Source organism: Falco biarmicus, chromosome 10 (assembly GCF_023638135.1).
Source record: "Falco biarmicus isolate bFalBia1 chromosome 10, bFalBia1.pri, whole genome shotgun sequence".
In the NCBI taxonomy this organism is placed as follows: domain Eukaryota; kingdom Metazoa; phylum Chordata; class Aves; order Falconiformes; family Falconidae; genus Falco; species Falco biarmicus.
The window spans coordinates 12,719,579-12,734,889 of record NC_079297.1 but is presented as its reverse complement, the minus strand read 5'-3'; the positions used below and the strand labels follow the sequence as shown (position 1 = coordinate 12,734,889).

The following is a 15,311-nucleotide window of genomic DNA, read 5'->3' as shown; positions in this document are numbered from 1 at the left end:
ATATGCAAATCAGTAGCATCTCCTCCAGAGACTGTAGCACCTAAATGCTAACAATAATTAAAGAAAGCCAGGTGTATAAAAGACAGCTGTGGATAACTGGCTAGCTGAAAAGGGTCACATAGACATAGTCCAGCTGGCTGAACAAAAATGCACATCGCTCTCAGCCTATCTGAAGTAAAGCAAAATACACTGTCTTTGGCTGTCCTTGTTACACAATAACAGGAAGATTTTGGTGGGAAAAGAATGTTGCAGGTGGGAACAGAAAACTACAGAAGAGAAACAAGGGGCGGGCTTGGTGTTTAGGCAACTAACCAATAATGAGCTTAACTTTTGTAATATGTATGAGCTAATTATAAGAAGGCATAAAAGGTGACTGTAAGGTACAATAAAGGAAGTCTGCTGATCACTCATATTGAGTGACTGTGTCTTCCCTCCGTCGCGACAGACAGCCTAAGCCAAATGAAAAAAAAGAATTACAAAAACCAATGGCGAGCTACTCTGGCAGGCAGCAAATAGCCTCTGTGCACTGTCTGGATCGGAGGAAACTCTTCGTTTCAGCCAAAGGGTAGGACTCATTCTTGGTGGAATCAGCTCCATGGGAGATGTAAACTGGCTGTAGGTTTACTTTTACACAATGTATCTGTTTAGATACAGGGTCTATCTGGTTAAAGCATCCTTCTGTGCACATCTTCAGAAAGCCACACAATGCACAGAGACCCGAGCTGAAAACTTCACAGAACAACTAGACCGATAAAAGCAGCACTGTTGCTCTGTTTGATCCTCTTTATTAAAACCAGAATTTGATGGGGAATGAAATGCCCTACGACAGCAGCAGGGCCAAGCAAATTCAAGCCGTGTGTGGCAGCTCACCTTAGCAGATATTTATTGCAGAGAAGTGCTCTGGTGCCAGGGTGGGCTCCCCAGCAGCTCCTTCAACAGCTGTGTTTCACTGGAGCACAGGGATTGTCAGACTCATCGGGACAGATGAAGTCTCCTCAGCAACTGGTCTCCAAACGTGAAGCCAGCTTCTTAAGAGGACAGAAATGGCCACAAAATCATGGGTCGTTCTTCATCCCTCACAAACACCTCTGATGCTCTCCTCCATCAAAGGGCAAGAGGAGCAGTGAAGAAGACTCAGCGTGTCTCAGTCATGAATAAGGCACTTCAGCAATGCCAACAGCCAGGCAAAGAATTACTGAAGACAAGTTCAAAATTAGCATTAAAAAGTTGGTAGGACTGCTTCTGCTGGCAACAGGTTGCCCACGATTTTCTGGATCCCAACGAGTTTGTGTTGCATACACTGAAATAATGGGAAGAGCATGACAAGGTTTCATGGAAACTATCGAACTGGGCAGCTGGCTTAACCAAACAGGCCCTGCTCTGCTCTGCTCTTCCAGGGCATGCAAAGTGCTCCTTTGCCAAAAGCAGAGGTATCAAGGATTAAATGTCACACATCTATTGGTCAAGGATTAGAAATACAGGTGGCCATAAAGTGTGCTCTGCCTGTCGGGGCAATATGATTAAATACGTGTTTGTGGCACCATCTTACTTCCTCCATTAGTGTTTATCTTTGCTTGTCAATGTTATTAACTTCCTAAATCCCCCAGCGATGACAGGACCATTAGTGTCTAAGCACAGGGAGGATAATGAGTGAATATGTGTGGATGAATCCTCATCTAGGCCGAGTTTACACAAACTCACTTTCAAATGTTGCCAACAGATCATCACAATTTGTATAACTAGTTGGTCTCCAGCCCATTACATTTGCATCCTCATCATCTTGCTGGTGAATTTTCTTGGGAGGTAAACACCATGGCTGTTTTCCTATCTACTCATTGGACTCCCACAGGTCCCAAGCTATTTACCAGCCTCTTTTTGTGGAAAGCTCTTTTATTCTTCATAAGTTTCTCTTATCATCTCCAAACTCTCTTTTTTTCAGTGAAGCACACGCTCATGCTATTGTCTTCCAAGGCCCACGGCTCAGAGCTCTTCCTCTATCCGTTTTACTAGTCCACCTAGCTACCAGTTTTTTATCAAGGAAAACCAATCAGAAAAACCTTTCCACACACACGAGCTCCAAAACATGATCAACAGCATCATATTTAGAGAGTTGCTGCAACCATGCAGAAGACCAAAAGGTACAGATGATTCTGGTAACACTCACCAGAAAGACACACAGCCATCTATTGCAGAAACGCAGACGGGGAGACATACTCTTTCTGTACGTCTCTGTACTGTACTGTACTCTGTACTGTATTTGTACTGTAACAAGGCTTCAGAAAAGTGACATAATTCCCTTAAGTAAAAAAAAAAAAAAAAAAAGGCGTTATTTCTATGATGAGGCTTCATTCACATCTTCCCCATCCTGCAACAAGGGCTACCAAGGAATACATTAAGCGGTGCTGGACCAGCAGTGCTTGGAGCAGATTTGAGCCCTACCCATCCGCTAACTTCTGCTGTCTCAAATTACTACAAGTGGTCCTCCATGGGGTGCACAACGCATTTCCAAAGGCGCTAAATGGGGTTAATAAAATGAACTTTCTTCACTGATGAGTGGTAGTGCTCCTCACCATAATTTGCTGAAAAAGGTAATTCTTGTCTGTAATGAGAAAATGAAATGCACGCTGGAATGATGGAGCAAGCTCAAATCAGTCCTATGTACAATGTAGAAACATAAACCAGAATCAAGCATATATCTACTGACTAAATTCAGCTTATGGCTAATCAGCTCTTCCTTTGACAGGATATGCTGCTGTGGAAATGGGATAATTTTATAACTGAATAATTTAACCAGTTTTATCTTTAAGTAATGGTTTCAGGCATATTAATATATAAAGCTTCAGTATTTACATTTTTGTTACATGGACCTGAAAAATTACAAGGTATCAAGAATAACACAGTATTCAGTGATAAATGACATTTACAGAGCGGCTTTCATCCCCCCCGAGTGACTTTGTGCACCACGAATCCCTGGGACGGCATGTGGCAGCAGGGCAGACAGCGCAGGGGCAAAACGCTTCCCAACAGCACAGGGAAGCTGTCGGACACGTTAAGGCCAAGACTAGGAGGGACAAGTAAAACACACAGCCTGACCTGCTGTGCAGCGGGTGCGGGAGTATTTTACCTGCTTATCCCTGTTAAGACTCTGGTAGTTTATGTCTGGCTTAAAGACATGTTCCACAAAGGCTTCCAATCATTACTCGAGTGCTGTGAGAAGTGGAAAAGCCACTTACCCTTGGAATTCTGTTACAACCCTTCATCTCAGTCATTGGAAAATATTTTGGGAGCCTGTGAGCCTGCAAGCTAAATACAGGGGCTTGTGGTTCAAATTCATAGAAATGGATGAGCTTCACTGGCAAAATACTTACTAATCTCTTAACTCTCTCTCCTCCCGTGAGTTCAGCTGCAGATGCATTTTTGTGCATGTTTTAATGCAGTGGTACGGGAACTCCACCTTTAAAAGCAAGATACTTGTGGCTCAGCAGAACCTAACCACCTTGTTTTAGTTCTTCTCCAGAAAAAAATAATGGAAAGAACATGAAACCCAGAATCCCTCTCACTTTAAAGGACTCCTGTAATAGATACAAATAGCAAACACGGTGCGTGCTAGTTTGTGCCTGTCAGAAGGTGACATCCTCTTACCAATTTTGCATTAGTCCTTACTGCTCCTCGGAGATGGCTAATTTGAGTGAGGAAAATGGGAAACATAAACTCCTAGGCTGCAGTCAAGCCATTTGGATGTCGCTTTCTCTCATTCTTTGTATTTTGTCAGTACACATACACGACTGATAATCTGCTGCACGGATTCACTCAAGTATCACTCGTATTGTGTCAAGATCCTTCAGCCTTACGCTGCAGCAGATGTTTCTCCAGCCCTGCTCAGAGGAGGAGGCACAGCTCTGCAGAACATCACATTGATATGCAGTGAGGGGAAATAATTAACAGGTGGAGATAATTTACAATAGAATAAATTTCTTTTGTTATATTCCAGGGGTAGAAAAAGGATTGAAACTCCTGGACTCTCCTGTCAGAGGAAAGTTTCCTGGTACAGACAGTAAGGCTCAGCCTGCGTTACCTGGCGGCTACACCTAGAGTATCAGCTGGCTGGAAGACATAAATGCGGATTAAACCCCCTGTATTTGGGTAATCTCAAACTAGTGGATTGCCATCTACACGACTGTTTCATGAGGGTGAATTATATCAGTCTCAACAACTAAACTAATTCCTATCACCAGTGCAATGTGTTGTTTACTCCCAGCCAACGTCTGAAATGAAGTAACAAGGAGGTTTTGACAAGCTAATGCAATGACCTGGGGATAAATGTACCCAAAATAGTTACTACAGATGGTAAAATCCAATCTCCTATCAGTTTTCCAAGGAGCAGAGTACCTTTTTTCCCCCTTAACATAACATTTCAAATTTCTGCTCTATCAGAAATGTCTAGTTGCACCAAACCCAGATTGTTGGAAAAGAAATCAACCATCTCTGTTAACAGGAAGAACTTTTCCCCAGAAAAATCCTGCCATTTCATTCATAAATAAAATAAGCCACTAACTCAGTTGTTGGCAGGCTCTCTCTTTTATCTTTCACTCACTTGAGAAAGACTAGCAACATTACATTTTTGGAAAGCCAAGTGCTGTAATCATAGAATCGGATTTCATGTATTTTTAAAAGCATTTGCAGCAGCAGAGATCCAATTGCTTTTAAAAGAAATACAAACACACAGAAATTCAGAAGAAGAAACTCAGAGCTCCTGGCTTTCTTCATTTCTTCAACACAAGATGAATGTGCCAGGAAGGGACTCATTTCTAAAGGAGATCTCAAAAAGTTAGCAACATTACACTACAAGCACTGCAGAACCGAAATACTTATTATCTCGAATAAGCCTGGATGATATCCGAGATGTCTCGACATTTATTGGCCTGCCAGCAGAGCGTGGGATCAACCAGCTCCTCTTCTCTCATTTCTTTTTTTTTTTTCCCCTCTTGCTTGCTGCAGGTCTGTGTTCATAAAATATTTAGGGAAGCTCTTCAGAGGATGATATTGCCTATACTATAGCCCCAGTGCAGGTTTACTGTGCTACTGAGACAGATATTCTGCCACCAGAGAAATCAAAAGAGCTGATGGAGCTGAATTACTGCACCAGGAGCTCCCCACCAGACCGACAGTCTGGGCTCGATCCCCGCCTGGGACGCCAGCATGAGCAGCGGTGGGCAAAATGAGATAACACGCACAATAGATCTGGTCCCTTTTGTATGGTTATAAGGAGAAATGTTACTTTTCAGAATGGCAAACAGAAATCTGCATGTTCTTCCTGTTTCTGAGCCCCAGCTGGGGACAGCTGGCCCTTTCTTCCCTCTTGTTATTTTCTTTCCAGTGGGGGGAGGGGGGGGGGGGGCGCGGGAAGAGAGCAATGGAATCTGGAATTCAGATGCGCTGCTAAATTAAGCTATCCGTTGGGTAGCGTCTCCTAGTAGCACCACCCAGTTCTGCAGCAGCCTGCCATAAATTAAATAAGCTAGCATGGTCCCCTCCTACCCCTGAATGGTGTTACCCCTTGTTCACCTCCTGTGTTCACTGCCTTCCCTAGCAATCCACACGTTTTGTGCTCCCACCACTATCTGATCTTTCCCTCCTAGTTTGATTAAATCAGCTACAGATTTCCTGTGTTTCCCTGGCGTTTTCCTGTATTACAGCAAGTAGCTGCTTTTAACCTTTCCATCTAAGCCTGGCTGGCTGAACGTACCTTTGAACCTCTGACGCACTCCAAATCCCTATCACTTTCCCTGTTAGTTCAAGGGATAGACGGTCCTTTGTTCCACCTTTGGCATTTCTCACCCTTAGGCATCCAGGAGCTTAAATCAGGCTGTTGCTAAACCGTCCTCCTTTAATAATTTTTATGAAGTGCAGTCCAATTATCTTTATCTTCCTTGGGGATCCATTCAATTAAGTGCAGTCATAATGAGTGAATGGACACAGAGCATTGTAACCATATTTACATCCAGATTAATGGGAACCAGGTAAGATAACTTTAAAGCCATCAATATTTTAATACCTTGGATTTTCATTTTGCTATCTTCAGTGTCAGACACATTTAGAGAGAACAGCACAATTTGAGAGGCTGAGTTTTTAATTTCCTCCTGGGTTTGTGGAAATGAGGGTTTAGAAACAGCAGCAAACTACATGAATTTGTCTTAAAACAGGTTTCTTGCAGGTTAACCAAAACACTTTTCATGACAAAACACAAGCTGAAACGCTCCGTCCGGTTTCTTGGACGTTTCATGAATTGAAGATAATGTAAGAAATCAGTAAAGAACCAATATTTAAGTGGAGATGCTGCAAGTATCAGAAAGTCAACAGGAATACTGAGCTAGAAACACCAGTTCTGAAGTGACTTTTCTCCTCCCTGAAAGACAAATGCTGGATCTGGAACATGGACTTGTCTCTCAGATGCAGAATAACTCGGACAGTTATTTTTGCTCCTGCTTTGAGGCACCTTTGCACTGCAGGAGCAAGGTAGAAGGGTCCAACGGAGACTGAACGGTTGGTTCTGTTTAGACACAGCTTAACATAATAGTGTCATAGGCACTGATAAATGTGTCAATAAGCATTTGGAGAAATAACTGGTATCCAGGGAATTTATCTTGGTTGTAGTAGTTTCAGCTGAATAGGTCAGATTTGTTAACATTTTAATTTACACAAATCTGCATTCCAAATACTGCTCTTCGGCTCCTTTTCCTAACAACAAGAAAATGTCAGCAGCAAAACCAAATTTACTTCTCTAATAGCTTTCTCAAGATTTCAGGAAAAACAAACAAAAACAAAAAACCAATCTGTAGTACAGTTATGGGAGTGTTTAAACACATTTATCAGTTTAGACCTAATACAACTCTATGTTAATAAACCAGAAACTTTTGCTAACCCAGATGCAATCCTGAAACACAGCAGAGACCGCTGGGAATAACCATGTCCTGTAGCTTCAGGGCAGCCCCAGGATTATGCCCAGAGCTGATTGTTTCTCGATCCAAGGGTCCCTTGCCCAACCTGGTACTCGGCTTGGGACACTCAACACCATATTTCAACGCGCCAGCTTGCCTGGATTTCCCAGACCCAGTGCAACAGGGGAACTAACATGAAGCATATGGTTCCCCTGCAAGTTTTTAAAATACTTCAGATGCAATAAGATAAATAGGAAAAAAGACGACCATTTTGCCTTATCCTTTCCCCCTAATTATCACCTGCCTCTTTTTTCAGCTGATTTGCTGAGATTAAAACCTCTCTCCCACCAAGCTATCCCGATGTATGTCTTTGAAATTAATATAAACCAACGACCTTTCTGTACCCATAAAGCCCTACACTAAAATGCTGGCCCCCACTGATGTCAAGGGGGCAATAACAGTTCTGTCATTTCCATAAAATCAGCATTTTCCTGCCAGAATTCTGATCTTTCCTCCCAGTACTCTGCTACCGTCCCCCTGAGGGCTGCCAGCAATTTCTACAGCGCTTGGTTCTCCTCTTCGACTGCAAGCATGCTGCAGGCTTCGGCATCGCCTAGGATAATCTACCTGCTTAAGATTCAGCTAACTTTCTGGTTCTCTAAATAAAAAGAGCAGGGAAAGGTCAAACCTGCCCTAGGTTGTGCTTGCCAAGTCTGCCACGTCAGGTGGGAAGGAACGGGCTCTGGTGCTCCTCCTGCTCCCCCAGCTCTGCTTCTTGCCTTCACATCTGGAAAGCTCTCTGCTCACCCGACCTTCTCCTTGGAAAGCTGTTTCACACAGTGTCTACCCCTGGGCTGGCTCGCCCTGAAACTGTGCCCTGGGCAAGCCCCAAATCTGTGCTGTTCCCAGCCAGCAGCCCCGTCCCCATGCTGGTCCCACTGGCTGCCCCGGGGCGCTCCGCTTGCTTCTGAGCTGCTGCTGGTGCTTTTATCCGCTCCCAGCAGCGGCTCAGTCAGGATTCCTCCCGAAGCTGCCCTGCAGCTCCGAAGCAAAGCAGTGGCCCCGGACATGAGAATGAAATGGGCACCGACCGTGGCAGAGCAATGCCTGTCAGCCAGTGCTTGGCAGAGCACTCTGCAGTGGGACCAAAACACGCCGCTCGGGCTGATGTGCAGGGAAAAACATCTCCGAGGGGCTGGAGGTTTTCACCGCTGGGTTTGGTGTCCCAGGCAGGAATCCCAGGCACCAGCCTGCATGTGCAGCCTCCCTCTCACTCCATCCCTGCCCTGGGTCACAGGGGAGGGAAGGAAAAGAGAACAAACCCAGTTTCTGGTGCCTTCTCTCGGAAATGCAGCACGCTGGCTCTCTCAAAATGGATTTTACTGGACTTGTTATCTCTGGGGACTGCTTGAACTTAAACATCTGAGGCCAAGAACTACGTAGGTCCTTACTTTTGTATTTGCCACGCAGCTACACTATCTGTGGCTGGTTGCTCAATGAACAAATGATCCTTTCCATGCTTTACTTGATTGAGATCTCCTAACTGCATTGGACAGGTGACACTCCACGAACTGCACAGTTCGATGGGGAAAACCACCAGAACTTAACCTCTGGAGTTCTCTCCCTTCACAGCCATTGACACCAGTCCCCTCCTTCCCCAGTCACTCTGACCCACCGCTGATGCTACATTGATTTTTTGTTTAATGTATGAGGTATAGGGGCTTTGTCCTTGAGTTATACTCACAACTAGAGAAGGAAGAGCTCTGAGAAACATTATATAGCTTACACTGCCAGAGTACGTTCTTGTCAGTAAAACCAAAATTTCTTCTGCATTTGGAAAAGCTATACATTGTACAATGCCTGGAAGAAGAGGCATTAAAGGCAGAGCCTCGCACAAAACCAACATCACTAGAAGACATTTTCCCAGTTTGGAAACACCACAAGGATACCATCACGGAACAGGCAGCGTGTTGAGTATAGGCTGTGTAACTGCTTCCAAAGAAAACATGCAATGAACTAAGCAAGACAAGACTAGAAAAGGCTATAGATGTCTGGCACTTTAGTTTTCCCCTGACAGAAGGGGGACAAATGCCAATTTATTCATCTCCTGCTCCTTCTGGAGTATTTTCTACATCTTGTAGTTATACAAATTTACGCAAGGAAAATACCAGCTTCATGAGTTTGAAGACTCTCCCAGGGTTTCATTGACTGATATGGATTAAGACAAAAATGTCACATCAAAGCCATGATGCCCCACAGCTGCTGCAGAAGCAAAGACCAGGATCTCCATGTTGCAACTCAAACTTTCAGAGGCTTGGTATTCAAGACAGGGTTTGGGCTTTGCAAGTCAGCAACCCTCAACAACGGGGAACCTGGTACAATGGCTTTTAAACTCACCTCTCTGTCAAGTCCAGCAGCCACAGTGACAATGTCTCCCGTCTCGCTGTTAATAGTAAACATGTTTTGCGATGGGCTCTGTGGGGTCTGAGTCACAATTCGGTATCTCACCATCCCGTTCGCTGTAGTACTATCATCTGCATCATTTGCTGTCACCGTCATCACGTAGGTACCTTGGAACAAGAGAAGATGAAATATCAGGACTATCTCATTGCACAGCAGACTGCAGTCCCATTGACTCGGGGTCATGCATTTTACTCTGAAATGCTATGGAGCAGACATCCCATTTCAATCCAGCCAGCTAGGCACGGCGAGGATTATGAAAATAGCAACACTGCTGAGACTAGATGATCTGTAAGGATACTGATTACACATAACTGGTATATAGTGAGAATCCATATGAGGGTATCTATGATTAACTTCTAATTCTTGCAGTGATTGTAAGTTTTAAGGCAGCATTTTTTGTCCTGCAATTGCACAGATTCTCACAGGACATCTTTTTCAATCCAATCACTGCACTCACATGCATTCACAAGTAGAGTTTTATAGTGGAAAGCCCAGCAGACTTCTCAGCAGCTTCAGAAGGATCCCATCAACATGCCCATACCCAGTACAGGAAGCAACTGCCTGCTGCCTCCAGTTCTTGGAGAAAAGTCCACCTTTCTGGCCCCTTCTGGAGAGAATAAAACCCCATAATCCTGCAGAGCAAATGGAACAGCTGCTACCCAGCGGGACAGAAAATCAATGATTTGGTATGTGTGGCCAGTGATGTATTGAATTGTTGGTTTGTTTCTTGCTAATCATCAGTGTCTTCATTTGCCTTGCAAAAAGCAATCCCTACTTTCTAGATAGTTGGGAGTGCACTGATGCAGTGACAGGCTCATTATCACTGGAGTTTGGCAGCAGGGTGTTTTGCTAAAGTGGGAAATTATCATTATGAGGGTAAAAGATGTTACTTGATTGGATGGACTCCTGCAGCTGCATGGTCCTGTGACCCCCTAGAGCTCATAGGGCCCAGCTTTATGCTTGTTATATTGGTAGGAGAGAATGCCTAAAAGGGCAGACACATACTGGTTACAAAAAGAAATCCGCAACATTGGATTAATCTAGTGATATGAGACCTGGAAGGAAAAGTGGGAGGCAAAGAGAGACAGTGAAACCAGACACAACCTCATTTAGTGACCCCCAAAACCCAACAGCAACAACGGAGAGATGGAAGGTACCGCTTGAACGCTGCTCGTTTGGAAACCCTGAACAGACGAACCAATTTATGAGCCTGCTGTGCTGGAGGAGATGCAAAGTGGTTCCAACAAGAACCTAAGCTGATTCAAGATGGAGCCATGTGTTGTTTTACAAAAACAGTTGAGTGCGTTCTGCCCATTTGGTTAGATGTGAGCCACAGGCAAACCTGAGGACAGGCGGCTACATCGTTTCTTCCTGCCTCATCTGATGTGCCCAGATCCCCAGCTTGGTCACATAGCTAGCAAGCCACCAGGTCAGAGAGGGCAGAGTGCTGGAGAGCTTGCATCGGTTTGCAAAAGACTTCAAAAACATACCCCGTGGAGGGGGGGAAAGCTACCAATGGCTGCAGCATGCCCAAATTCTGTACCCTAGCCAAGTGGCTTTAAGCCTCGTGGCGCGTATGCAATCCCCTCAGTATCCTCCCTGGCTCTGGGAAAACATTTCTCGGTGTTAGCAAGAAGTGGCCTCGTAAGTTTGTATTTTTGTACTGTGGAAAGTGCTTTGCTGATCTCCTTCCATCTGGCTCAATCAGGCTCTTTTTGTTCTCTGTGGTGATGCATATTCCTGTGAGTTTTCTTAGTTCAATAAGAATTATAGATTAAAAAATAAATGAATGTGTAAAGCAAATTCTAATGATGAATACATTTCTATCTCTCTGCAATAATCCTGATTCACATTTGTGAAATGAAAACAAACTATTCAACAACTTTAACATTTTTCTGATCAATAAACTTCAGGAGAGGGAAGGAACACTGAATTGAAACAAGGCTGTGCAAGCAATGAATCTTCTTTCTCTTCAAGCATTCTTTTTTTGCTCTTTTGCAAAACCAGTTACATGAGACAACTGATACAAATGAAGAAGCCAACCCTTAGATAAGTACAGGGGAAATGTACAGGAGAAATTTAAATAGGAAATACGCTGAATGAGATGTTTGATTTGGAATATATGTTATCTTAACACATTCTATACTGAAAATGTCTCTGAACAGAATGTCAAAACCTGGGGCTAATGAAAACAGAAGTGGAAGAGGAAAACAGAATCTATTTTAGGACACGTGAAGTCTTAGGACATATTCCAAAAAAACCAGGTGGTATTTCATGATGCACTTCTAGTACAAGAAACAGCTCTGAAAGGAAAGTTATTTGGGCTACTAGGTTCAGAGAAGGGCACCAAACAGTTGTGGTCTTCCTTACTGGGATCTCTCAGACTGCACTGTAGTTTCCCAAATAAATCAGGATGTGTGCGGGACGGGGAGTCCCCAGCCTGGCAGGGGAACCCAACAGGCTGCAGCTGTGCTGGGCGTGGGGCGAGCTGACAGCAGCTATACTGTGGATGGAGTGCATAGTGGGTCTCCTTCGCTCTCCCTGACCTTTCTGCTTCTTTCCTGCAGGGCAGCATTGGACTGAGCACATCTGCTCTAGAAAAAAGGGCTATTTCAACAGCATCTGACCTACATCCCCATAAAGGGAGATGGGACTGGACAAATGTCTCTAAAGTCATGAACTGAGCACCAGGGAGCTGTATTTCAAGAGGCAATCTGCTCCCTATCTCGTATCTTTAATTTCGATTATGAAACCCAACCACAGAGAAAATAAAGAGAGAAACTTGGCATTAATTACTAACTTGTAACTTAATAAAACGTCCTCTGCAAACGGCCCTGTGTGGCTGCAGCACTCGGCAGCACGTGATGGAATTGCAGCAGCCGCTTCCTTCCCTGGCTCTCCCTGGGGCCACTTGTCTGACCACAATCTGCTGTAAACTGGCTGCAAATTACTTCTTCCTTTCTGCACTCTGGATGGCGGCTGATCTGGCCGCCCCTGTTCCTGTGCACACACATTTTCCACCTGGCAAAGTTGACCCAAGGATAAGAGCGTGATGGCACCTCCTATTCTCCGTGCTGAAGGGCACCACTCCCGAGTATGGCTCCCCGGGGTTCAGCTGGTGTAACTTACATCACCGTCCAGGTTCCACTCAGTTTGCTGTACATTTAGACTATCTTTAAGCAAGACATATCCTCTAGATACCTGTGTGCTGCAGTGAATGACATAAACATATATCTGTGCACAACAGTATTCAACAGAGCGATGAGGATATATACTGCTACAGTGTCTAACATCTTCTGGGTGCTATATCAAGTCTTCCACTATACTAAGATGGTTGGTGATGATTTACCTGCTATAAAAGTAAATAATGTGATGTTTCTATGTCCTATGCGTGGGGATATAGCCTCATATACTTTATATTGAAATAAAGGAAATAGATCCCCACATCCAGCCCCTCTGACTACACAAATTAGGCAAATATATAGTGGCAGACTGCACAATCCTCACATGCTCGAGGACTGAGGCTAGCGTAGTTAGGGTTTAAGGGGAAAAGTAGAGGCTGCCCAATCTGGCCTGCAGAATGTGTGTACACTTTTAGTGGAAATCCAGCTTTAAATCCCTATATCCTCCCCAAACAGAGACTGGAAGCAGTTATTACAGACCAGGAACACTGGGTAAACTCCTCCAAGTCACACTCAAGACCCCAAGGCTGCAGTCTGCCACTCCTGGGTCAGACGCTGCCAGCGGTGATGGAACTACACCAGAAGTGTATGAGTGGGGCAAGAGGGACGTTACGCTTTCAGGGTATGAGAGAAGCAGTAGCTTTATTTTTCTGCTCTGAAGGGCTTGCTCTCAAGCACACTGACAACATTAAGTGAATGCGACGTGCCAAAACTTGGGAATTTGGCCCAGGCTGTGCAGTGTATCGCATAATGAATACCCAGTCCAGACGGTGTTTGGTATGTGTATTAAACTACACACCTGGCTACTAGCTCAGGTAGATAACCTGTTGAAAGAAAACCACTTCTCATCAAATAAGGCACATGGCATGTTAAATAAAACACCTAACCTAGTACATCATGTCAATACTAAATCAAATTTGTTGCATGTTGAACAGCTCTTCCGAGAAGCAGATTGAATTATCATGCACAGCTAGTGATGACAAGATTACTGCGCATTAGCTTTCATTAACTAATGTGCCAAGTTCATATATCACCTGAGTTAAAATTAATATATGGCATGATGAAGGAGAACTATCAATAAAAGGCAAGACCCCAAGAATCTGCTGCTTCACAGTGCATTCCCTTTGATTTCCCAGAGACCGCATCTCCCAGATGTTATTTTGTCAAATGAGATATTTTTGTTTTGATCTAACAATGGACAAGACACACGACAGAGATACTTGAAAGGACCCCTTATGGAAAATATTCCCATTAGATTAATTAAGCTTTCTACAGGATAGGCAAAATAATGTCTTACAGACTTTGGCAGGATGGAAGCAAAGGGAGATTATTTTTACCTGTATATTCAGTTTCGTTTATAAATTTTAAAATTAATTGCATCTGCTTGTGAAAGGCTGCAAAAAGATACTGTTGGGGTCGCTGTATCTCGTTCAGTCTCTCAATGTTAAGTAAAAATAAGGAAAACAAGAAAGATAGTTGCCCTGTGTATGTATAAGCAGATGAGCACACAGTCGTAAACAAATGTGTCCCCCCCCAGTGACTCTGGAATCTGAGAATCAGCTCAGTTCTTTCCAGCTCAGACGGTCCCAAAGCATGCCAAGGACTGCTAATTCACATCACGGTGTCTGCAATCTCTTTCTCCCATCTATGCAACTTCATTTCTCTGTAAAGACCAAGCTTTCACAGTTTTAAGGCATACAAACAGTATCTTAGAGCAGTTGTGCTCCCAAAGTCTTTGCTACAATTGCTTTATAATTACCATTTTTCTAAGCTGGTTTGATAGCCATTAGTTAGATTTAATGCATGTTAAAAGAAAGAGCTAATGGGCACTTACCAGGAATTCAAATAAAAAAAGTAAGATAAAAAAACCTTTCACTTTGCCCTTTATACCATACATCACTATAAAAATACACAATCCTCTCTGTCTACTGATGTGATATAAACAGAAAAAGCTAAAACTTCATCTGGTTTTTACTGATAATGCTGATTCTCTATTCAGCTTTACCTTACAGTTTGTATTTTTTAATGGCTGGTAAATGGTTGCAGAATCATTAAAGGTTGGTTAACCTTCTCAGTCTAATTTTGACCTACAAGATACTTAATTTAATCATTCCCCCATAGAAAAGCATTGAATCATTATGTGCAGACATGTGGTGATGGCCATATTACATTAGATCTTCATTAACCCAAGTTAATAATGGCTTTGTACTAATACAAACCTCCCCTTACTCCTTATTTTTTTTCATCCCAAACTGGAAAGCTCACTTAGCGAATACTCTGCATCTGATTCTGGACAGAAAGAAGACGGTAATTGTTGATGGGAAGATTAAATACTAAAAAGCAGTGTAAAATTTACAGCATTTCCCCAAGCCAGAATTTTCCATTCAGAAGAATTTCCTGATACTAGCTCTCTTCCCCCCAGAGGATGGAAATCTCATGCCCCTACCCCAAACAGGAATACTTCCCCCTTTAAGGGATTTTATTCATTGCGACGAGGTCTCAGGAATAGAAACAGAGCACGCTAGAAAGGCAAAGATGTCAAACCCAGGTTACAACGAGGAGTACATGGGGATCCTGAACAAGTCCTCAGAGTACACCTATACACCTGACTACCTGCATGCAACTTTCCTATGGAAAATATGATCTTTCTTACCAATCAACATGCTTGAGTGTGCTTGTGCTACCTGTCTTTTTAATTGATCAATAAAGCGAACAAGATTCTTCCATT

General features: G+C 43.6%; 1 protein-coding gene across 2 annotated transcripts in view; it reads right to left on the bottom strand.

Moving 5' to 3' along the window:
* The window catches only part of CDH4 (cadherin 4), a 463,214-nt gene that overhangs the window by 71,026 nt on the left and 376,877 nt on the right, over window positions 1-15,311 (bottom strand). For both annotated transcript variants that reach the window (XM_056354017.1, XM_056354018.1), the window contains one exon: window positions 9,336-9,508. In XM_056354017.1, coding sequence (XP_056209992.1) covers window positions 9,336-9,508 — 173 coding nt within the window. The remainder of the gene's footprint in view (window positions 1-9,335; window positions 9,509-15,311) is intronic.